This window comes from Rousettus aegyptiacus, unplaced genomic scaffold, assembly GCF_014176215.1.
Source record: "Rousettus aegyptiacus isolate mRouAeg1 unplaced genomic scaffold, mRouAeg1.p scaffold_m13_p_2, whole genome shotgun sequence".
NCBI classification, from domain to species: domain Eukaryota; kingdom Metazoa; phylum Chordata; class Mammalia; order Chiroptera; family Pteropodidae; genus Rousettus; species Rousettus aegyptiacus.
Window position 1 is genome coordinate 135473872 of NW_023416295.1, and position 26041 is coordinate 135499912.

The following is a 26041-nucleotide window of genomic DNA, read 5'->3' on the forward strand; positions in this document are numbered from 1 at the left end:
TCAAATGGTCACAATTTAAAAGTTAGATAAAATAATATACACCTTAGGAGAAAAACTTTCTTCTATGTGTGAACATGTATGTATACTCCCTGATAATATATGCTTGATATCTGATAATATATTTAGGGCATTATACTCTTTGAAAAATAATAAAGTAAAGAAACAGGGAAGTGACCAAGATAAGTGGCAAGGAACAGTAGAACTTATTGGTAGGCCTGAAAAAGAAAGTCAACAGCAGGAAAGAATGTATACTTAATACAGTTTTAAAAGACCTGTAGAGATTTTCACAGAATTAAGCGTGTTCTAAGTGGCATGTAAAGTCTGTATGCTTAATGGGAAGAGAAGAGAATATCTCAGATATGATAAGTCTAAATAGTTGACACCAATTTAAATTGTCTGCATATGGGATTTAGTACTGCAGATATAAGGATAACATAAATTATTTCCAAATTATTTTTTTTAATTTAAAATAGTTTAAGCTTCTAATAATCTGTATAGTCTAAGTCTTTGAACTCACATGAAATGCATAATATGGTATCTAATGTTCTCAGAACTCAGTATATATTTCTAAGTGACACCTTATGTGAAAGGCCGTCTCAGAGATATGAAAGGACTTGTCTACAATTCATGTCTTCTTTGCTTAACTTTTTCCTAGTACGTGTATTATGCTGACAATTGTCAACATCCTTTCTCAGACTATGTGAAGGAAAACAATAGAAGAGAAAGCTTGTATTTACTGAGCATGTACCACATGGAATAGGAATGGACTAGACATTTCATATTTCTCATGTTAACCTTCATAATAAACCTGTAATATTGGTGTTATTATCCCATTTTATGAATGAAGAAACCACGGCTTGGACAAGCAATGAAATGTCCCTGAAGTTATCCAGTTCGTATATGGCAGAGCTGAGAGTCAATGCCAGAGCCCAAGCTCTTTGCACTATACTAAACTGGCCTCATTCATAAAATGGCAACTGGCTGAAAATGAATTCAAACCATTGTTTTACTTATCTTTACAAGGATTTTAATTACTTTGCTTTTTACTAAATATATTGGAAGATTGATGGTAGAAAGATACAACTTCCAGAATGATGCAAAAAACAAACAAAAAGCCATGAACCAAATTGTACTTTAAAAAGTACATTTTCTGCTTCCTCAATCAGTTTCTCGAACTGAGAGAGCACTGCATCTTTTTAAACATCCAAAACATACTTTGCAATATGGGAAATACATAGGGTTAAAAATAAGTGGTGAGATTACAAACCGAAAGCAACTTTTGTTGGATTATATGTGATAACAGGAATTAACTGGAGATAGTTTTTAATCTTAAAAAATCTAAAAGCATTTATATGCCATAAAAGTATTTGGTATATCATAGACAATTTTTTTAATAGAATAAATGGATACCTTATGATATCAGTCCAAGGCAGATTGGCAATTTTTAAATTCTCTCTAATTAGAAATATCAAAGTATATCTTATTGAAAATAGCAAAGCAATAATATTTTCATTGCTTCATTTTATGCTTATAGATAAGTTTAAAATTAAGATACAATGAATCAAGTGCATCCATATTTGTTTTCTAGTGTTCAGCTTCTTGTGGTAAAGGTTTAAAGTACCGTGAGGTGCTTTGTATTGACCAAGGCCAAGGGAAGTTAGAAGAAAAATATTGCAGTCATCTACGGAAACCTCGAACTCACAAAGCTTGTAGATCTGTCAGATGTCCTGCATGGAAAGCCAACAGATGGAAGGAGGTATGTGATGTATTTTATATTTTATATAAATATATATACATTCATATTTAAAAGAATATCTTCATTCTGTTTACTTTCAATAACTTTGAAAGTTTTACACCATTAAAGTGTGCTTTATTCTTTTATAGCATTTTCGCACTAATCTCTGAATGAATACTGTCCAGTGTTAACATATTTGCTGTGTATAGTTAAATTAGTCATTTGATTTTTTCGTTGCTGCAAACTTTACAAGAAATCTGTTTCTAAATACTGGGGACAGGCGACAGGCTACCAATAATCATAGTATTGTTTCAGGTAGTCTCACAGTAAAATATATTTGATGATGTATTTAGTAACTGCCTCATTTCCACACCAAAGTCTTGGATTTGAGCTAAGTTTGCATTTTAGAAAAGGGACTTGTAAGTTCTGCAAGGAATTTTAATTGGAGATGGTTTGAAAGTTAGAGAGGTGTCCAAACTAGGTGCCCAGGCTTGGCTAAGGCTAGAACACACTTGTGCTTGGAAAAACTCAGCAGAAATGAAGCCAATTCATAGATGAGATGCAGGCTGAGAACTCGGTTTATAAAAGAAGGGCTATTGATAATTGCCCTGGCATACTCAGGGAAGTAAGCTCAAAATCTAAACTCGGGAAGGCACGACCAGCTTGGCAAGTACTGGAGGCAAGGCACAAATGAAGTCAGGTACATTCAGTAGAATAACTTCCCGAGGCCTGATTTCAGCGGGCTTGGGCTTTCAGCACAGCCGTCTGGCTGGTCTCAGCAGCACCTCAGGGTGCTTATCTGTTTCTAGCGGGGCCCAGTCTTGCAAAGGGAGAAAGAAACCTGTCTTCTGCTGATGGAACTTCTTTGTCTCTGTCTGATGCTGGATCTATGTCTATTAGGAAAACAGATTCAGACCAGAGCTAGAAAAAGTGGGCTTCTAAGTCATCGCTATTCACTCTGAGGTCAGAGCTTTGGTGCAAAGGCATGGGCTTTTGAATGCCAGTATATCAATGTTATTGAACAGAAAGCTCCCAAAAGGAGTGAGCATCTCAGGTTTCTTTCTAGAAGAGGCAGCCTCTGTTGAGTGTTAGGGTGCTGAGAAGTGTGGTTAACATTTGACTGAAAAATAAGAGCAAAAACATCTCTGTTTTATTCCACCCTCCCCCAAACACACACACACACACGCACACACACGCACGCATGCACGCACACGCACACACAGACACACAAATTCTTGAGCATTTGCTTCTACTTTTAGTTTTGGTAAAGTAAATAATTTTTCATGGTTTAGCCGAGGCCATGATTTAAAAGATCTCTTACTGACCCGTTTGTTTAGTGCGTGCCACTACAACCAAGTTGTTCAAGAAAGAAATACCAGATCATCCTGCTTCCTTCCTCCTTGTCACTCAATGGGTTCTCTCAATTCTCCTATCAATGTCGCTTGAATCTCCATTGCAACCACCTGTGTCTAGTTCATTATCATCTGCTCCCATGGCCTCCTTACGTATATTTTTGAAATTATTTACTTGCATATAGTGTGAACTATAGGAAAACTTGAATATGACTGTGTCACTTAATATCTTGTATGCTTTACCATTGTCTTTAGGTGGTAAGTCAAAACCTAACCCATGTTGATTTCTTTAGCATTATCCTATGCCACCAAATCTTAGGAGCAACGGGTAGCTTGTTCACTAAGCATCTAGCCTAGTATCTAGATTAATGCGTTCTATGAATACGCGATTTAGTTGCAAAAAGATCTTGCCATCTCTTAGTTTATTAGTTACATTTATCACATTATGGTAAAGTGGGGGTTTGTCTTATTTGATCTGGACCAAGATGTGTCAGAATAATGGCAAATTAGCTTTCCCCCAGAGGGTGGACCACTGAAAAGGCACAGAACCCAGCATGCAGCAGATACCTCCTAATTCTGACATCAGGCAGGAGCTGCTGGGGGATGAGAGTTTAAGTGGGAGAGACTTTGCTTCTTGGCCCCCAGCATTCTTGTTGATCCCCAGGATTCTTTCACTGCTCTGCAGCTGCTGCAGCTGCTGCAGCTGCTGTGGTTGGTATTCATGAGGGACGCTTTCTGGCTCTTGACCTCCAGCCCCACAACCGTGAATCAATCATCAGTGCTAACAAATTGACCTTGGCTTACCCCCAAGTATGAAATTATATAAGATTCACTAAAGGAACATATTTCAGGGGTTTCTAAGATACAGATATGAATATTCAAAGACTATAAAAAAACACAGATGCTTTTGAACAAAGTCTGCTTTCTTCTCTTTGAATTGATTTTCCTTGTCATAGAAATTAGCTTCATATGCCCACACAGTCCCCAAATCTCTGCCAGAAACAAATGACCACTTGTGAAGTTGTTGGCTTTTGATTTATTCTATAAAAAGTACCCACATGAAGTTAACAATTGCAGGCTGTCCTTGCACTACAAATAATAATATATTCAACAGAAGTGTAATTTCAGAGGTAGTTACGAGATAATCACTGGTTGCTACTTTGTTCTGACTGCATAAATTGTAACACTGCTTTAATATAATCACACATTGTAAAATAATTTTATTACTATTTTACATTATACCTCATATAGAAAGACTCATTTGGCAAATCATGTCCATAGAGGTGCTCAAATGAGTTTTGAAGTAGCACTCTTCATTTGGTATTTGATATCATTTTTTTTCTCATTACAGAATTTAGTAATGCATTTCAATGACTGCTGCTAAACAGAAACAAACACCGCTCTACAGGGCCATTTGTCCTCCTGGTCCAGATGTATACCTCGAAAGGCAAATTAAATACTAGAACTCATTTAAGAAGGAAAAAAGCATCAATTTTTTCTGGAACCAAAAAGGATTTTATCTATTTTATTTTCCCTATTTGGAAATACCAGCTTCACTTATAAATTCAAGTTTTTAAGGCTAACAGAGTGCTAGATTTTCCATTGTCTCATGCCTCATCTTAGTTCAGTGTGCATCCAAATGTAGTCTTCATGTAAAAAACAAAGAAACCAGAATTCTCACTTCCCCTTGATCATGGGGAATCTGCTAGACATCTTAGACACCTAAAGAATCTCATTGAATACCTAAAGAATACCCTACTGAATCTAGAACCACATGACATCAGCCATTTGTCTGCTTTCCTTTCTCTGGGACCCACCATTTTCTTTCTAGTATTTTAAGATCAGAGCTGTAACCAAAGGAGATACAAGTTCTAGAATCTCACAAATCTACTGGCCACTGTCCCCCTTTCCCAAGGCACCTAATTTGATTATTTTTTAAATGAAACTATATGCTAAATGCTAGTGTGTTTAAGTGATTTTATATTTCTGTAATTCCACATTTTCTGTATTTCCAAAATATATAAACACATAAATCTACGCTTCTATATTTTCAGAATTTTCTGATGCATACATACATATTTATCCCTTATAATCTAAAAAAAAAAAGTAAATCTTAATTTACTTTATTAATTTACTTAATTTACCAACAGCCCCTGACCAAAATCCCAGGTCAGGTGATATTTCTACCAGTGAAGGTAAGCAGAAGCTCAAAGACAAGGGAGGATGTATTTTTGCTCTGTGGCTGCTGGGTAGACTATGCTTCTCAATATTTTCTAGCTAGTGCCAGCAGTTCTGGCTTTGCGTTTCTATGTTGCCTGTTAACTCTCATCATCTTCCTTGACGTTTAAGATGGTTTTTATTTGAGTGGGCTGAGATGACTATTACTTTTTGCTTTGAGACATATGCCAAAAACTTTCAAAACAGAAGTACTTGTAACACTGCGAGACAAGTGAAAAAAATGGGAACCGGAAGGGAGCAGCAAGGGACAGTCACTTCCTGACCCTGCGTGACAGACTTTTATATTCCTCATAACAGTATGTACATTCATTCTGCAGATGAGGAAACTACCGCTTAGAGGTTAAATTATAGCTTGTGCAGGTCACAAGCCAGGAAGTGGTGGAGGCAAGCATTTACACATAGGCCTATTTGAGTTTTCCCTACTGTAGTTACTGTCATAATTATTTCATTATTATCATTGTACAGTAGTTCATCCTTTATTTCCTTAGCAACTTCATGCCCCTCTTACAAGGACACCTAAAGTCAATTGCAGACTGTCATTGTGCTATACATAGTAATTCATTCAGCACAAATGTAAAAGTTACATTGCAGGCTTATTTATGTTTTAAAAAAAGTTGCACTGCAAGCTTATTTATGTTTTTAAAAAGGCTGTTGCATAAATATAAGATATATAGGCATTACAGGTCATGGGAAAATAACTGAGGGTTTAGTTGATTATGATATATTTGCTTAAATCAGTAGCAACGTATTAAGCTACACTGATAGATAAATAGTGTTCAAATCTTTGGCACTGATAGATCCTGGTTAGAGTCTTGGAGCAGTGCCTATTCTGGGACCCACACTATGACAAAAGTCTCGACAAATTACCAGATCCCCAGAGAAGCACAAGCAAGTGGTGACAACTATTCTGGACTTCCCTGTATTGTTTCAAGTCAGAAAAGCCCTGATTATTTGTGGTGTAATCTCAAAGAAATGTATTGTGTGGAAACTGGAAGTTCACTGGTTTTAAGTCTGAGTCAGCAGCTCCATGGTATAAAGGAGCTTGATTGGCATTTTTGTTATTCGGCTGGTGGGCTCCTAACGGTCGTAAAATAGCTGCCACAGTTCCAGGCCTCACTGTCATGCTTTCCCACATAAAAGTCAGTATGTGTTCTTTGCTGGTAAGAAGGACAGATTCTGGACAATGGATTAAAGATCAAAGAAGAAGATTTCAGCTCAACATGAGTATTTGCTACCGTTAACGTTATCCAAAAATGGAATAACTGCTTTCAGTACATAGTGAACATACCCAGAATGAGGCCATAAAGGTATGGGTGGAACTGAGGGTCATTTACTCACTATTACTGTAAAAGAGATTTCAGAATGGAAGAGAAATTGGGATTAAATATCTAGTCTTTTCTAACTCAAAACTCTCTACTACAAATATTGCTGCTACGTTATTGATTCACTTGAAATAAACCATGGTTATAAATAATCAACTATAATAACATAAATACTTTGATATGTTAATGACACTATAAATACTGCATCAAAAGAGAAGTCATCAATATTTTCATTTTAAATAATTGTTTATTAGCAGGGTGAGTCAGCTTTGATGAACCTATTTTTGCAATGCATGTTCTAACATTTATCTATGTTCTACAATAGCTAAATTGACTGTAGTACCTGTGGATTGGCTAGAATTCATCTTCTCCACTTTTAGTGTCAAATCTTTAAAGTGCCTGTCTTTGTAGCATTATAGTATATTTAAGTATAAATAGGATATTTGGCTGATTTTCCTGTCTGAACTAAATTATGCAGTGTTGGTGCATTCCAATTAGTGTGATTATAGCCTCACATTGCCTTCACATTAGTTACTTGGATTTATAAAAATAAAGTTTAATATGCTTATTAATATGTAGTTGTATAAAGCTATTCAATAAGGGTGTGTGTTTGGGAGTTAGAGACATACCTTAGAAAATACTTTTAGTAAGTCACTTGACTTAAGAGTAGGTGATCATATCTTCACAGCTTTCATGACCATAGGAGGAATGGGCTGGGCAAAGGTAATAAGTTCTGCTTTGGAAATGTTGAATTTGAGGTAATCATGTAGCAAACACATGAAAATTCTGGTAAGTGCATGAAAAATTCTTGTAAATATATGAAAACAACAATGTATGACCAAGGCTAGAGAGAACAGACTTAGAAATTATTGGTGCACAGAAGAGATTCCTCACAGAGAGCTCAGAGAGTATAAAGAGAAGCAAACAGAACTCTGAAATATGCTGACATTTAAAGGCTGAACAGAAAAAATAGTTAAGAACTCCGAGAAAGTCCAGTCTCAGAAGAGGAGAGCACTGGAAGCAAAGAACTTTCAATCACAGAAGCCAGAATGGCTCTAGAGAAAGTGGTTAGTGGTGCTGAATGTTATTGTGAGATTAAGAAAATATCTGAAAAGTTTTTACTAAATTTGGCTGTTAGGGTTATTGAAGACATAAGGCTAAGAAATACTTAATTCTCTGTTCAAATCTAAAATCACATCAGTTTACTCTTTTGTACTTTTTTCTCTAAAAAAAAAACAAAAAAGCAAAAATTTGTTTTCTTCCAAGCAATAGTTCACTTTGTTTTCTTTCAGGGAAGGGATCTACAATAGTAGTTACCTATGGTCTCAGTGGGTTTTTCTAAACACATGCTGTGCTCAAAGGAGCAATAATTTATTGTGGTTTATTGAATTATAGAAAATTGTATTGTTTGATAGAACTTCTTGCTGTGTTTTGTGAATCATTTCTTCCAGGAATTTATTTTTCAGGTTTAAAGGCAGGAAGTTATTCAAATATAGTTTATATTTCTGAACTTATCCCTGGAAAATGTTTGCAGAAGCCTTGTTTTGTAGGATAAACATTTTCACAACAGGTTCAGATAAGCTAAACTACATACAGATATTTTAGTCTGTTTAATATTGTTCCCTGCACATAGCACACATTGTATTATTGTCTGAGTTACTGTAAAGGAGCTGTGTGTGTGTGTGTGTGTGTGTGTGTGTGTGTGTGTGTGTGTGTGTGAAGATATTCAATGAGTTGGCACAATTCAACTGATTAAGCATAAAATAAAAATCAATATAAGCTATGAAGATATGCATAATGTTCTTCATAGGCTAAAAGAAATAAAAATTATCTCTTAAGTCGCTGCTTATACACACAAGATAAAAAACTAAATTTTAAAGTTTAAAATGTGAAAATGCTGCAAAAGTCTGAGGATTTCAAATTGACCAGGTGAACAAAAACACAATCTTGGAAATTATTGTTTCTTTGAGAGAAGTTATACGTACAGTGTAAAGATTTAAGTGATATTTAAAAACAAAGTAGAATAGTTTTGTGTGGTAAATTTTAGAGGCATTTAGTGCATTTAATTCAGAAGAGTTACTAGCTAGGATGGAGTATCTGTTATACCATGCCATAAAACCTGCCGTAGCTTCCATAAGGCTTGAACAGGTATTGCAAATTAAAATCTATTTGTTTATTTGTATAGATGCTTCACACCAATCTTGAAAATACTTATTGTATATTTTCTATCTAATACATGCTATCATACCAAGCTATGTTTAAAAGAAACAAGATATGTCAAAGCGCTGTTTTGCTATTTTTATGTAGTTTGATATTTGGTAGCTAATTATTTAAATCATTTGGGCTTTTTTTTTTTTTTTTTTGGTAGTGCTCTGTGACTTGTGGCTCTGGTGTTCAGCAAAGGGATGTGTACTGTAGACTGAGAGGTGTTGGTCGGGTGACTGAAGAATTGTGTGATGGGTCCACCCGGCCTTATTTTCAGAGGCAATGCTGGCGTCAGGACTGCACACAGTACCAGTGGTTGGCAGGAGAGTGGCTGGATGTGAGTATTGGCAGGTAAACTTTCAAAGACACTGCATGAAGGCATGTGTTACTCATTTTATCATTGCATTTCTAGTGTTCAGCATCATGTAAGAAAAAAGAGACACATCGACAAGTGAAGTGCATTGATGCACAAAACATTCAAGTGAATGAAAGTTACTGTGATCCTTCAACCAGACCTCTTTCAATCAAGAAGTGCAGGAACCCTCAATGCAAGTACATTGTGGTGACAGGAGACTCATCTCAGGTAAGGAAAAAATAGGAAGTTGATAATTTTTGCTCCTGAAAACAACAGCTGAGTCTAAGATTTGACACAGTTGAAACCAGGTCTAAATTTGAATAAGGGGCAGATAATGGTATGCATGTCAATCTAAAGAGAAACCACAGACAGTTGGATGGTGCAAATAGATGAATAACAACATGTAAAACTCGAATGCAGTTTCGAAATGTTAAGTGGTGCCCACTGTGAGACCAATGACCAGAACAATTTGGCAAATTGCCCCTGCAGAATGGCTTGCTTTTTAAAAATAACTTTATTGAGATGTAATTGACAAATAATAACCTGTACATATTTAAAGTGTACAGTTTGATAAGTTTTGATGTATGGATATACCCACAAAGCCATTACCATATACAAAATAAAGAGCAATTCCTCCAAGCTCTCTCCCAATTCTTCCCCTTGCCCTTCTTCACCCTTCAAGTAACCTAACCTATTTTTTTTATTGTAGTGATATGTCACTATAGTAGTTTGCATTTTCTTGAGTTTTATATCAATGGTATCGTACAGTATGTACTATTTTTTGACCAATGTCTCATAAGTATTTTGGGATTCAGTTAGGTTGTAGTATTATCAATAACTTATTTTAAGTCCACTAATCTTCTGTGATGTGCGATTTGCCATTTTCCCCATCAAGGCTATTTTTCATCCCAGATGGTGTAATCATCTTTAGACGTTTGATTTTAGCTTTTTAAAACTACTTTTCATGTCTCTAAACTTTTTGAACAGAGTTATTAATAACTTTTTAATGTCCTTCTTTGCTAATTCTAACATCTATATGTGTGCATTCACAATTTAGGGAATTTTCTCAAGTTTATGTAACCACTGCCATGGTCTAATACTAAGACATTTTGTCACCCCACAAAGAAACTTTATCTACATTAGTAGTCACTCCTTATCTCCTTCTTCCCCAAACCCCAAACAAATTCACATCTAATTTCTGTCTCTATGGACGTACCTATTCTGGACATTTCATATAAATGGAATCATATAATTTGTAGTCTTTTATATCTGGCTTTTTTCACTTAGTAGGTGCTACAGATAGTCAATCTAGCTGAATTTGGACCCTTTCCATTTATTGGTACAACTTTGGGAAAGTTACCTAATGTCTCTGAACTTTTGTTTATTTACCTGTAAATGAGGCTAATAAATAGGGCTGTTTTGGGAATAATATTGCATTGTGTGTGTGTATATATTTGTATATATGTCCCTAGTGAATATTATGCCCTGGTCAAGTTTAAGGACATCTTCTCCTCCTTGTTACTATTTTTCCAGTGTGCAGGTAACTGTGGACTTAATTACCGTCAAAGGATTACATATTGCATTGGGATCCAGTCTACTGAGAAATATAAACTCCATCAACTGTGGCCTGTGTACTATCAAGAATGCCCTGTGCTGCCTTCCCCTCAGATTTACAAGTGCAATTTGGGAAGCTGTTTGCATGCTGCCACCTGGAGAGTTGGAAAATGGAGCAAGGCCAGTATATAATTATGAATTTAAAACCTTCTGAATGAGACTTTCTAGGCATGGGATGCCTAGTAATCTGCATATCTAACTGGATCTCAGAGTTGTTTTAATCCCCTATTGTCTAAAAACTGCTTTATCAGTTATTTGTATAAATATCTCTTTCTATGCTTGCTGTAACCTTCTTACAAGCAGGAACTATAATACTTATTTCTATTCCTCAGAGAGCCTTGCACAGTGGCTTGCATTTTGAGTGGATGGTTAAAAATATTTATTGGTGAGGTGAAGGAGTAAACAAATCTAATATATGAGGAAAAAGTTATTTGCACTATATTCCATTTCCAGTTTAATTGATAGGAAGCAAGTAAATATTGCTTTGCAAGCAGCATACAACGGTGAGAAAAACTCAGTAGTCTCATAACCAAATTTAATTAATTTTTATCAGGCATTTATAATATACCATTGATATAACTATGCAAAATAAATGAAAGGAAGCCAATAACTGAGAAATAGTAGATTCAGGCTAATGCCTAAGGATCACTCCCACCTGTGATGGTCCAGCCTCTAGAGTATATTTGTATCTGCAGTAGTTCTAGCCATTATTGATTATCCGTTTCTTCCAAAAGAACCTAGTCTGAAAGGGGGAGATATGGATTTACTGGCCTTGTTATCCATTAAATACTTTAACTTCAAATTTTACTCTGTTAACAGTGCTCAGTGACATGTGGAGTTGGGATAATGGAGAGGAGAGTGGAATGCATGACTGAAAATGATTGGTCCAGTGACTTATGTTTAAATCGTTTAAAGCCAGATGCTAAAAAGAAATGTTATGTCAGTGATTGTAAGTAATATAGACTTCAAAAATCTACCCAGTACCTAAGTGTCCCTAAGAAGTTTTAATTAAAATTTGAAAATAAATATTTGTAGTAGCCATATGCTCCACAAATTGAAATGTCTATTTTTGCAGAGTATAATAATATTTGTACGATTGAGTTAAATTCATGCTGTGTTTGTAATTTGTTCATTTTTGGTAAGTTGTATTTACTTGTCCTTGAAGGTAAAACATTTACCAGCTGCAAAGAAATCCAAGAGAGAAACATTACCAAGGATGGTGACTATTACCTTAACATTGAGGGAAGAATGATAAAGGTATTATGAGAACAGTTCCTATTTGATTTCAACATTGACCATTGGCTTTAGAAAAAGCATTTTTAAATGTTTGCATTTTTCTTTTAGATCTATTGTTCAGGGATGCACTTAGAGAACCCCAAGGAATATATATCATTGGTCAAAGGTGAAGAAGACAACTTTTCTGAAGTGTATGGTTTTAGGTACGAGATGTGTTTTGGCTTACCAGTGCATTTTTATGGTTCTTCAAGAAAAGCAGAAGTTCTGGCATTCAGAGTGATATCTGAATAGCTTGCAAGTGGGATAAGTAATTTAGAAGCAGGTTGACATGTGAACACCAAATTTAGATTTTGTCCAGGCCTGTTCAATAATAAAGACTTGAATGTTACCACGTACTCACACAGAGATAAAGAAGGATACTGTGGATGGGCAGCAGGACTACAGAGAAGGGGAGAATTTAAGACCTATGTGTATTTTCATAGAAATCATAGTAATTCCAATAACAAAAGCTAGAACTACAGATTAATTATTTTTTCATAAACTGGTCTTGAATTTTCCATTGATAATTTCAGCTTAAACTCAGTGATTTTCACTTTTCTTCTTATTTAACTGTGGACACTGCCATCCTGAAGAGTGTATCTTTTACCTTCCTACTTCCAAAGTTTACTGTTTATGGGCTAATAGCTGTATCTAACAATAAAAATATTCTAATGTTGTTACAGACTACAGAATCCATATGAATGTCCTTTTAATGGGAGTAGGAGGCAAGACTGTGAATGTAAAAATGATTACCTGGCTGCTGGACACACTGTTTTCAGCAAAATAAGAATTGATCTCACTTCTATGCAAATTAAAAGTAAGTGCTGAATCTGTTTATAAAATGAAAAGCCTCTATCTGCTAATGAAACTCTAACAATATGCGGGTATATGTAATAGCCAGGATATAGCAAAGGGTCTAGCACTGTGCAATAGTTACTTAAGTTGCTAGCTATATACTTCCTCTGCAATGACATGGACCATGGGGACCCTTAATAAAAAAATGTAGTGATAATGACAGTGATAAACTTTTGCCATAAATTGTAGTCTCAGTTGATCTTTTTAACTAGTTAAGGCAGAATTGCATCACACTGTTGCAAGTGATGAAATTAAGATACACTTATAAAAGTTAAGTGTCTTGTTACAGTTTGTAAGTGGCATTGTGGGGAGAGAAAGTCCCGCCCACAGATCCCAGACTATGAACCTGCTGCCTGTTTAGTAAGCAATTTATAATACAGTCGAGTCAAAACACACTTATGAAACCTAATATGCACTAAGCAGCCTGTCATTCTGGAAGTTACATATCTACATGAAAAGGTAAAGAAGTTTATTTCAGAAATAGAAACTCTAAATCCCAATGGACTCACCAGTGCTTAATGCAGTGCATAAACCATAAAAAGAAACAAAAATAGTTTGTCGAGACAGTGAATGCATAAATACATAATCTCTAAATCAGTCATATGATAATGAAGTATTATCGTTAGTAATAATGGCTACCATTTACTGAGTACCCACCATTACTGTAGCAGGCAAGCATTATACTGTTGTGGTTATATTATGAACTCGGGAATTAGATTGGATGTAAGTTCTCTACATCCATTTATCACTTATGTGACTGTGGACTTATCTCTTTAAGCCTAAATTACCTCACTACCTCATGTGCTATCATTTTGGTCCAAGTCCAAATCATTTTTCACCATTTATTATGCCTACTGACTAGTATTCCTATTTACTCTGGTAGCATTCGAGTTCCATTTCACCTTTTTACCTTCTCCTGACCTAGACTCTCTTCTCCACAGGGAAGCCAGAGTGATCTCATGAAAGCATAATTATTCTATGTCTTATACATCATCTCATTTTATCTTTTTAATAACCTCGAACTCTGCTCATAACTCTCCAAACATTTCCTGTCTAACTCTTAGTAAAATCAAGAACCCAGTCAATGGTCAACGAAACTCAACATGGCCTCCCATCTCCATTACCTCTCCCTCATTATGCCTTCCTTCCACACTCCCTGCTGTGCACACTCTGTTCCAGACACACTTGTCCCTTTGCTATTCCTCGACTACATCAAGCATGCCCTCACCTTAAGGCTTGTGCACTTTCTGTTCTATTCGCCTGGAACTATTGTTCCACAGTTATGTGTAGGGATCTCTGCTTAAATTCACTTTCTCAATGAGTTCATCCTAGACTATTCTCCACTTAAAGTTCCTTTCTCCTCATCCTTTTCCTGCTTTATTTCTTTTCTATAGCAATTATCACTCCTAATATAATATTTATTTCTCTCTGGTAACACTCAGGTTCCATCATCCCCTGTTTGATCCACTGTTCTGTTCTTAACAGTATTTAGAATGATGCTCAATACACAATAGGTTCTAAATCAGTATTTGTTGAATAAAAGTCTTCAGCTTTCCTTAAGAAGCTGTCTTGAGTAAATCTTAAAGCTAAATTTGAATTAATCAAAATGGGGAAATGGAATTTCAGGAGCTAGGGACAGTATGAACAAAAAGCATGAAAAAGTGAATCTTTTTAGTTCCATCAGAGAATAAAAAGTTTAGTTCTGTCTAAGCATTAATCAAATGGAGATTGGGCGAAGGCAGCTTGTTAGAGAAGTTCTCAGGAGGCAGATCATGAAATACAATGTATATTAAACTACACAATTGAACTTTATCTTCTAAGTTATGGGAACTATTAACAGCAAAAATATAGATAGGAGAGGAAATGGACTCAGTTGAAGGGAAAACAAATCATATCCGTGAAGATAATTAGGAAGCTAATGTAATAACTCAGATAGAAAGTGATGAAGGCCTAAATTAAGGACATGATTCAGAACAGAGGGCTTTTGAGAAATACAGCCACAGGATTTTCTGACAGAAGGAATATAAGGACTAGTGACATGAAATATTTAGATAGATTTTCAAAGTATATATCACAGGTATATGGTGGTATATAGTCCAGTGAAATGAGAAATACAGCAAGGGGAGTAAGTTTGGAGAAAAAGATAATGCATTTAGCTTTGGATATGTTAAGTTACAGCTATCTGTGGGTCATTCAGGAAATGATGGAAAAGATACTAACAAAAGAGGATTTGAAAATTGTTTGCTCTGCCCCGGCCTAACCCATAAGTGGTATGCATAAGCAGTGATGTGTAGATAACATCCAGCCCTTAACAACCTGGAAAAAGTCTGATTTACAGTATTTGCCAGCTTCCATGATGTATATATTCCCACCACGGCCAATTTTAAGCTACCAACACGAGGTACACAGAGTTGGGAAGAGACCCACACCATTAGTTTTCATGATTTGGTACAAGGTGACTCTGGCACACCATGAAAGGCCTTCTTGTTTTTGAAACTGCCCTTGGAGAGATGATAAATATTTCCAGAAAAGCTACCTTTGGGGGTTGCCTCTAGGGAACTGGAGTTGTCATGGTAGCATGCAGTGATCTTGAAGTCCTTTTGAAAAGTGAGGTGATTTGAAAAACATTAGCGAAGGTGAGCGCCACTAAATGAATGACCATTGGTTAAGATATTAGGTGATTCAAGCATGAATAAGTGATTGGACAAACTGACTTTACGGTTCCTTCCATCTGGTTTTGATCCAATGACTCTATTTTCAATACTTCATATAGACTCTCCAGCATTATTGCCAATCAGGAAATTTTGTTAACATTAGCAAAAGTAAGATTGACAAGAATAAAATAATATAATGCAATAATAAAGAAAATAGTATACTTTTTAACTGGGAGTTTTGGAATTGTTTAAATGAATATCCGTGTGTGTGTGTGTGTTCTATAAGCACTCATATATTGCTTTATCATAATTTACCTTTAATGTTTTCTATAATTTTGTTCCTGACTCCATTTTATCTATTTTAGATATTCGCTATAATATAAAATATAATAAAGCACTTATTTAGTTTTTAAAACTTATGGCTTAGTTACAGATTTGCTTGCCATCATTAGGGCAATTTATGAGATGAGCATTTTTGTGTTAAAAAAAATTATTGAGAGCCTGATCTATGTTGTACACTATAATTATGTAGCATTTCTGCTTTAAAAAATTTGAATCATATAAATATATTTAAGAATATAATATGAAGACCGATTTGCAATGATGATCAGAAAACATAAAATGTCTCAATACTAAAGAGTTTCATTTATTATCTTCTAGCTACAGACCTTCATTTTGCTAAGACAATATTTGGAAAAGCAGTTCCATTTGCCACAGCTGGAGATTGCTATAGTGCTGCCAGATGCCCACAGGTATTTCATATTTCTTTGATTATTTTTCTCTTATGAAAAATAGTTGATACTGTTTTTCTTCATTTTCTTGACCAGAATACTACAAGAAACATAAGTAAATAGAAAATGCAAACTTTCTATATGAACTTTATTTCAAAGGTTACAGATAAACTTTGGAGGAAATGTATTTTTGCCAATATCGGGTTTGTTCGAAAGGTGTAATGAGAATTTTAATTTGTTCAGAGATTCTATTTGTCCTTCCATGATGCTTTACTATTTTTAGTCCTTCCACTTGGTCTATGAAAATGAATGAATATATATTATAAGGAATAGATTACAAGCATGTGACTTACTACACTGCTGCTAACATCAGTTATATTAATGACCTGGGTCTGTAATTTTTCCAGAATAACTTTATTACCTGTGAAATAGTACATTTCCATGTCTTTATTCTTGTTTTAGTTCTTTATTTCCAGACCCTTTACATTATCTGTTATTTCCAGGAAAAAAAGTGTGCTTCCTAGAATAAATATGTCCCATTTTAAAAAAGGGATTTTCAAAGTCCATGCAAATAGCATTTTTCTGATTAGTTGGAGAGATGTAAGTTAGATGAAGATAGTATTGCTAGGTAGATTCTTAAATAACTGAGAAATCATGCGCAAGAGGTAGTAATTATATTATTGATATCATTTTGAAGAAAAGTAGCTAAATGGTTTACCTTCTGTTTTCAGAATTTCCCATTCACAATTTTCATCATATGACCCAGAAGGTGCTTATGTTAGAAAGAAGGGCACTTTCTATATTAGAAGAGGAGACTTAAAGAAGATGAAAAGATTCTAAAACTATGGGCTGAAAAAATAAGGAAAATTTATTGGAACAAAAATATAAATCTTAGGTCCATAAATATAAATAGAACCCGGTTATGTAATATGAAAGAGACTTAGGTGTTTTAAGCACCATGAGTTCACTCTGACTCATGTAGAACACAATGTAATTTTTAAATCTAATCATAAGGTACCAAATACAAAATAAGCCTAAAAGGTTTATTTGTACTTGACACTGGAATAGTACATTCATTTTTAAATTTCTGTCAGAAAAACTAAAATTTTAACTTATCCAGGAGTAGGAGTTGATATCCAGCACAATAAAAGGAGAGTTTAAATCATGTCATATACAGGAAAATGAAGAAGGTGGCTAGAAAAGGAAGAGGAGCACCTTGAAAGAAAGTGAGGTCAGTGAGTGTTACTCCAGGAAGCATAAAAAGACAGCAGATTCCATCTCACAATAAAGAAGATTTTTGACAGGGAGGGCTGTCCAGTGAAGAGACCTCCTGCCAAAACTTAGACCCAAATAAATCACTAAATTTTGCCTATATTTTTATAAATCGATATTGTATCCTATGGCCTTGCTGAACTCATGTATCAGTTGTAATAGTTTTTTATTGGATTCCTTAGGATTTTCTATATATATGGTGACGTTATCTACAAATGAAGATAGTTTTACTTCTTCCTTTGCAATCCAGATGCCTTTTATGTCTTTGTCTTGCTCCATTGCCCTAGCTAAAACTTCCTGTGTGATGTGGAATAGAAGTGGTAAGAGTGGACATCCTTGTCTTGTTTCTGATTTTAGCATTTAGTCCTTCATCACTAAATTTGTTAGCTGAGAGAGGTTTGTTGATGTCTTTGATCAGGTAGAGGAAATGCCTTTTTATTTATAATTTAAGTGGTTTTATCATGAAAGAGTGTTTGATTTGGTCAAATGCTTCTTCTGTATCTATTAAGATGATCCTGTGATTCTTGTCCATTCCTGTAGTAATATGGTATCTCACACTGATTGTTTTTTAGATTTTGAAGCAATTTTGCATTCCTGGCAAAAAATCTCATGGTCATAGGGTACAATCTTTTTATGCGTTGCAATATTTAGTTTGCTTTGTTGAGAATTTTTAATCTATATTCATAAGAAATATTGGTCTACCATTTTCTTTTCCTGTAATATACTTTTCTACTTTTGGTATCAGAGAAATACTGACCTCATAGAATGAATTGGAAAGTGTTTCTTCCTCTCCTACTTTTTTTGAAGAGATGGTGAAGAATAAATTCTTCTTTAATGTTTGGTAGGGTCATAGCAAAGCCCTCTAAGCCTAGGGTTTTCTTTTTTATTATGGTGACATCGATTAAAAAAATCCAATAAGTTTCAAGTATACAGTTCAACAGTAAGTCATATCTATATTGCATTGTGTGTTTACCACCCATAGTTAGATTTCTTTCTGTCACCACGATCTGCTTCCTCCCTCTCCCCTGGTAACTACTAGTCTATTGTCCATGAGTCTGTTTGTCATGTTTGTTTGTTGCTTTTTGATTTATATCCCACATATGAGTGATATCATGTGGTTTTCAACTTTTTTGTCTGGCTTATTTCACTTAGTACGATTATCTCAAGATCCATCCATGTTGTAGCAAATTGCAGTATTTCATCTCTTTAGAGTTGAATAATATTCCATTGTACATATGTACCACATCTTCTTTATCCAGTCATCTATTGTAGCATACTTCAGTTGCTTCCATGTCCTGGCCATTGTACATAATCCTGCTATGAACATTGGTGTGCATATATCTTTTTGGATCAATATTTTTAAGTCTTTGGGGTAAATGCCCAGTAGAGGGATTGCTATATCATATGGTAGATCAATTCTTAGTTTTTTGAAAAACCTCCACACTGTTTTCCATAGTAGTTGTACCAATCTACAGTCCTACCAGCAGTGTATGAGAATTCTTTTTTCTCCACATCCTCTCCAACACTTGTTGTTACTTGTCCTGTTGACAACAGCTATTCTAATAGGTGTTAGATGGTATCTCATCATGGTTTTGATTTGCATCTCCCTAATAGCTAGTGAATTTGAGCATCCTTTCATATGTTTGTTGGCTATTTGTATGTCTTCTTGGGAGAAGTATCTGTTCAGGTCTTCTGACCATTTTTTAATTGGATTTTGTTTTTTTTCTTTTTGAGTTGTCTGAGTTCTTTTTACATTTTGGATATTAGGCCCTTATGGGAGGCGTTGCTTACAAATATATTTTCCCATTCAGATGGTAGTCTCTACCTTCTTGCCAGTTCTTTTGCTGCACTCAAGCTTGGAAATTATTGTTTGATATAGTCCTATTCATTTGTTTTTTGAGCCTAGTGTTTTCTTTGTAAAAGGTGTTTTAATTAGTAATTTAATTTATTTATTTATCATAGATCTATACAGACTTTCTAGTTCTCCTTGAGTCCCTTTTGATAGTTTGTCTTTTTTAGGAATTTTTCCATTTCATAAAATTTATCTAATTGGTTGGCATATAATTGTTCATATTATTTCATTTATGGTCTTCTATATTCTTATAATATTGTCATGTGTTCTCAATCCTTAGTAATTTGAGTCTCCTCTTTTTTCTTGATTTGTCAATTTTGTTGTTCTTTTAAAAAAACAACTTTTGATTTCACTGAATTTATTTTCTATTCTTTATTTCTATTTTCCTATTTTCTCTTCATCATTTCCATGCTATTATTTCTTTCCTTCTGGTTGCTTCAAATTTAATTTCCTCTTCTTTTCTCAGTGTCTTTAGGTGAAAGGTTAGGTTGTGGATAATAAGATCATTTTTCTCTTTTAATATAGACATTTACAGCTACATATTTCCCTTGAAGCACTTCTTTTGCTGCATCCCTGAAGTTTTGATATGTTCTGCATTTATTTTCATTCATCTTATGGGTTTTTTTTTTTTTTTGATCCATTGGTCATTTGAGAGTGTGGTGTTTAATTCACATTTTGTTAATTTCCCCTATTTCCTTCTGTTATTGATTTTTACTTACATTCCACAGAGGTTGGATCACATTTTGTATTATTTAATCCTTTTAGATCTATTGAGGCTTGTTTTATGGCATAGCATATGGCTATTCTGGATAATGTTCAGTATGTGCTTGGAAAGAATGTATATTCTGTTGTTGGGTGAAGTCTGTCAGGGCTAATTGTTTTAAAGCATTGTTTAACTCTTCTATTTCCTTGTGGATGTTCTTCCTAGTTGTTCTATATACTGGAACTTTGCACCTATTATTTTTGAATTGTCTGTTTCTCACTTTGACCTTATAGTTTCATTCACATTGTATTTGATTCATTTACTTTGGGATTTTGTTGTACATGATTACATATGTCATCATTTCCTGATGTTTTCTCGTTTATCATTATTAAATTGAAAATTTATCTTATATTAGAATGGCTATTCAGCTTACTTATAGTACACAGTTTATATGTTTTCATCTCATTTACTTTTAATACATTTATATCTTTGGATAGGACTTGTTTATATCTTTGTCTCCTCCAGCAAGAACTTTGTTGGATCTCTGCCTTTTGATTGCATTGTTTAATGTCATCATTGATATGTCTGGATTTTTATTTGCCATTTTCCTTTTTGTTTTCTATATGCTTTTTGTTGTTTTTGTTCCTCTATTCTTAACCACTTTCTTTTTTATTCAGTGAATGTTTTCTAGTGCACCATTTTAATTTCCTTAATAATTTTAATTTTTATTTTCTGAACTGCTTTGTTAATAGTTGCTCGAGGGCTTACAATATACATCTGAACTTACCAGAATCTACTTCAGATTTATCCTACTTAATTTTAGTGAAATATAGAAACATTAGTCCTATACATGCTCTATTTCCTCTTCTCTATTTTTTTGGTTTTAAATTTGTTAAAAATGTACTATTTACATATGTAACAAATGCACTATACATTTTATAATATTTATATATAATTTTATGCCTTTTAGTCAATGTGAGAGAAGGAATGAGAGGAATTATATATCTATAGTTTTTAATTTTCCAAATGTGCTTTTTTTTTTTTTTTTACAATTTATTTATTATTGTGACATTGGTTAATGAAATCTAGTAAGTTTCAGGTGTACAATTCAACAGAAAGGCATATATATATATATTGCATTGTGCATTCACTGCCCATAGTTAGATTTCTTTCTGTCACCACATATTTGACCCTTTTCCCCTCCTTCCTTCCCCTCTACAATAGACCAGTAGGCAATTGTTCATATCCATGAGTCTCTGTCCTGTTTGTTGCTTTTAGGTTTACATCCCACATATGATATCATGTGGTTTTCAATTTTTTCTGTCTGATTTCACTTAGCATGATTATTTCAAGGTCCATCCATGTTGTCTCAAACCATAGTTTTTTATGAACCTTTTTATTTATCATTTCTGGTTCTCTTCATTTTTTCTGTGTATTTGGTATCAGCCGGTGTCATTTTCTTACTCTAAACAGCTTTGTTTCTACCTGCTTTATTTGTGCCATTATGATCAAATATATTACATTTCTATATATTACAGGTCAATAATGTATGTGTATATATATACACAAACACATGCAAATGTATTGGTTTATAAAATTGCTTTTTAAATCAGTTAAGAGAAGAAAAGAAATATGCAATTATAGCATCTTTTATAATTACCTTTACCAGTACTCTTTGGTGGTTTTGTGTTGGTTTGTATTAATGTGTCATGTCACTTGATTACGGTCTGAAAAACTTCCTTTAGTATATGTCTTTTAAGACAGGCCTTCTCATAACAAATCTTCAGTTTATCTTGGAATGTCTTTATTTTGCTTTCTATCCTGAGAGATTGATTTTCTTGTTGCAAAATTCTTGATTTATAGTTCTCACTTTTTAGCACTTTGAATACGTCATTCCACTGTCCTCTGGATTCTAGATAAACAGTAGAAGTTAGCTATTTATCTTATTGGGATCCCCCTGTATGTGATCACTTTTCTCTTGAGGCTTTCAGATTTTCTTTCTTTCTACATCTTTACTGTGACATATTTGGACGTCGATCTTTTTGTATTTACCCACGTTGGAGTCTTGAGCTCCTTGAATGTGTAGATTAATGCATTCACAAAATTCAGAAAGTTTTCAGCCATTTTTTCTTCAAATATATTCTTTCCTCCTTTCTCTCAGTACTCCCATTATGCATACATTGGTGCACTTAATAGTGTCCCTTTGTTTCTCTGTTAATTTTTCTTCATTCTTTTTTCTCTCTGTTCAGAGTGTATCATCACTATTGATATCTTTTCATATTTGCCGATTCTTCTGCTAACTCCAATCTACTGTCTGAGTCCCTCTAGTGAATTTTTTATTTTGGTTATGGTACTTTTAAACACTAGAATTGTCCTTTCACTTCTTGTAAATATAATTTCTATCTCTTCACTGATATTCTTTATTGGATGAGACACTATCATACCTTCCTTTACTTTTTTCTTTACTTCTTTGAACATGTTTATAATAGCTGTTTTGAAGTCTTTTTTTTGCTATCTGGCATCCAGAACTTCTCAAAGGTAGTTTCTGTTGCCTTTCCAGGTTTTTTTTTTTTTTTGCATGTCTTATAATTTTTTGTTGAAAACTGGACATTTTAGATAATGTATTTTAGCAACAAATTTCCCTTCTCCTCTAGAACTTATTTGCTTGCTTACTTGTTTAGTTCCTCGGATGGATTATTTCACTGACATCTATTCCCCTTGTAGTGTGCAGTTTTTGATGTCGCTTCTCAGGGGGTATAGCCTTGGACATGTACACGGTCACCATGATTCTCCTGAATGACATTTTATTTAGCTGGGCTTTCTGATTTTCTCTTTCCCTGGCTCCCTGTTAAGTTTCAAGCTTGTCTGCCTCTACTGGTATTGTACTTAGCTCTCCATCTCCACTAATTGCTAGATGATTGCTCTATGATTGCTCTATTCTTTTGATAACATCCTCTAGGCATAAATTACCCATGGTCTGATCCAATTAAATTCAAGCCACTTGACCAGGGTAATCACATAAGGTCAGTCTTTGAAGTCAGGTCAGACCTCAATAGGCACCCTTCTTAACTGTTCCTTTCCCTGTGTCTCTCTCTAAATTTCAGTTTGATCTATGATTTTGCTTGTTTTTCTCATCAAACTACCACCAGTCTCCTCTTAATTGCACACCAGATTTTGAAAAATCTTTTTGTCATAAGCATCTTTAGGCTTGAATTTCCCCATGCTCTATCCCAAATAAGCTCAGTTTCCTTAGGAAAAGCTATGATACTTTCTGTTCTTACAACTTGATTCTTCAGGGAAGAACCTTTGTACCAATTCTGTGGATTTAGGGGTAGGGCCCACTTCTCAGAGTAATACCTCCACTCTATAAGCAGGATACTAGGTCATGGCACGAGCCCCTGGCCTTCTTGGCTTGCCCTTCTCAGCATGGAACCTCTGCCTTACCAATGAATTTGAGTGGGGATGACTCAGAACTGCCATGCCTTGGGGAGATTTTCTGTTCTATGAGTAAGGACTAAGTGGCAGAAGCAAGCCTCAGACTCACAGCCACTCTTGCATATAATAGAGCTTCTGGAGCACGGATATGAGTGAGACAAGTGCTGGTGGATTGCTTCTCCCAGAGAGAAAACTTAGCTTTAACAGGGAGCTGTGGGAACTAAATTCCTGTGTTCTTAGACGTACCCATCAAAAGTATAGCTATCATCTTCCCGAGGTAGAGTGGAGGATAGAATAGATCGTGGTTCAAATGTCACAGATGTTCACTGTACTTACCTAGAGTTCATAGTTTTTCTTGCATAAATTTCTCCATTTGTTGTATAGCCTTAGGATAGTTTCCAGAGACTTTAAATAATTGTTATATCTTCTAATTTTTACCAATTATGTTTGCTTTGCTGGAGAGAAAATCCACAGGGTTCCTCAAACTGCATTCTAGCAGTGCCTCCTTCTTGGCTATATTTTTAAAGGTAGATAACTCTGCAGAGGAATCTCATTCAGTCTTTGAGGCAGGTTAGCTCTAGTCACATCAATTTTTGTCCCCTTCCTCCAACCCATACCACTTTAGTCGTATTAGTCTACCAGATGATTAGTCTATCTTCCAGATAGTGACTCTGTAACTACATCTTCTATTCAGTTTCCTTCCCAGGGCTGTCCTTCCTCTTCTGAATTCTTATACTGCCTCTTCGAACACCTGTTTCAAAACTTTTAGCATCTAAACAATTTTTCCCTCACATGTGGGCTTTTTTTTTTTAATAACACTTTTATTTGACCCTCTTAGAGATTATTCATTCTTCAATAACCAACCCTTGTCATGACTAGGTCAACTTTGACCAACAACCCTTCCTTCTAATTTATGTCTTCTGGTCATTTACTTGATGTGATTAAAGATAAGTAAATTGAGAATGCCACCAAGATGCCATTGCTTTGGAGAGGTCACCAAGTTCTGAGCATTTGCTCCCTTTTATTACATGCTGAATTGAGTAAGTTCTAGTCAATGAGACATCAATAATATTCACAGAAGACTGACATGCCAGTAAATCATATAACTGTCAAGTGGAATCGAAATGACTTTTTATCTCAGTGAACTTTCCTTATAGGAAATATCTTGAAGCTAATTATCATAAACATAAATTTCTCAATGAACATGGAATCTAAGAGGTGTTAGCACCATCAAGTTTTTAAATAAGACAAGCTATTTTCATTCATTTCTAACTCCTTTTCTTTAACTTAATGTAACATCATCTTACCCCTACAACATCTTAAGAAAGTTATGTAGTTGTAAACTGCGTACTCCCAGTTTATAGTTGGAGAAACAGACTCTCCATGTTAGCCTAAGATCTTTGAGAAAGTCAGAGGCAGAACGGTATAGTAGGAAAATGCTCCTCTCTGTTCATCAAGGTAGGAGCCTCCTTCACATGGTTCTCTAGGCATTTGTGGAATACAAAGCTCTATTTCCAAAATTAGATGTTATTGGGCATAGATCAATGCTGCCAAAAGGAGCTATGCTTATCTTTATTCAGTCTGTAGTCAATGCCTGAGGTTACTGTTACTAAAAATACATACTACCCTGTATTCTTGGATTTTCTGTCGAATATATAAACCAGATTCTGTGTTAAGTTACACAACATTTGCATGAATACTCTCCAGATGTTTGATGCCACAGAAAGAACTTATTCTGTTGTTTGGGATTCATCAAAGCCATATCCTCTGTTTTTGCATATGACAGGGCACCCTGGGACATTAACACTAGAAAGAGAATGGACACATATGGCACTCTTTAGAGAAAATAAACTTTGCCACATTGCAACATAAGACGAAGTTAAGGAGTGTGATATGACTTTAGAATACATATATCAAAAGCGAAGTAAAGTGTTTGGTACTTTTGACAGAGCCACAAATTTTAAAGTGTATTTCTTTTGCTATTTTGTAATTAATATTGATTACATAATAGCAAGAGAAATAACCATATTTAGCCAATGCCAGTGGATCATGGCCAACATTCAGAGTATCCAGAGCCAGTTGTTAAGTATTTTGAACATCTATTCTTTATTATCAGGATGTACAGTTTTACACACACACACACACACACACTCTCTCTCTCTCTCTCTCTATATATATATATATATACACACATGTATATATATATCCATAAGATCTTTCCTTTTGATGTATTGTTTAGATCATCTCTTTCATTTTTGCTCACTTGCTCTGTCTAGTTACTAAAAGTGATATTAAAATTTCCTATTGGGGTGTTTCTATGTCTTCTTGTATTTCCTGTAGTTTTTGCTTCATAAAAGTTGTGTTATTTGATGCATAATATTCATGTATTATGTCTTCATTGTATATTATGGTTTTGAGCACTTTTTTGTCATATTTTCCTGAG

The 26041-nt window shown here is 34.7% G+C and overlaps 1 protein-coding gene across 3 annotated transcripts in view; it reads left to right on the forward strand.

The window, feature by feature from the left end:
* The window catches only part of ADAMTS20 (ADAM metallopeptidase with thrombospondin type 1 motif 20), a 145366-nt gene that overhangs the window by 110376 nt on the left and 8949 nt on the right, over positions 1–26041 (forward strand). For all 3 annotated transcript variants that reach the window (XM_016146470.2, XM_016146471.2, XM_016146472.2), the window contains 9 exons: positions 1589–1756; positions 9016–9189; positions 9265–9435; positions 10741–10941; positions 11641–11770; positions 11987–12078; positions 12166–12260; positions 12780–12913; positions 16266–16357. In XM_016146470.2, the coding sequence (XP_016001956.2) occupies positions 1589–1756; positions 9016–9189; positions 9265–9435; positions 10741–10941; positions 11641–11770; positions 11987–12078; positions 12166–12260; positions 12780–12913; positions 16266–16357 (1257 nt within the window). The remainder of the gene's footprint in view (positions 1–1588; positions 1757–9015; positions 9190–9264; positions 9436–10740; positions 10942–11640; positions 11771–11986; positions 12079–12165; positions 12261–12779; positions 12914–16265; positions 16358–26041) is intronic.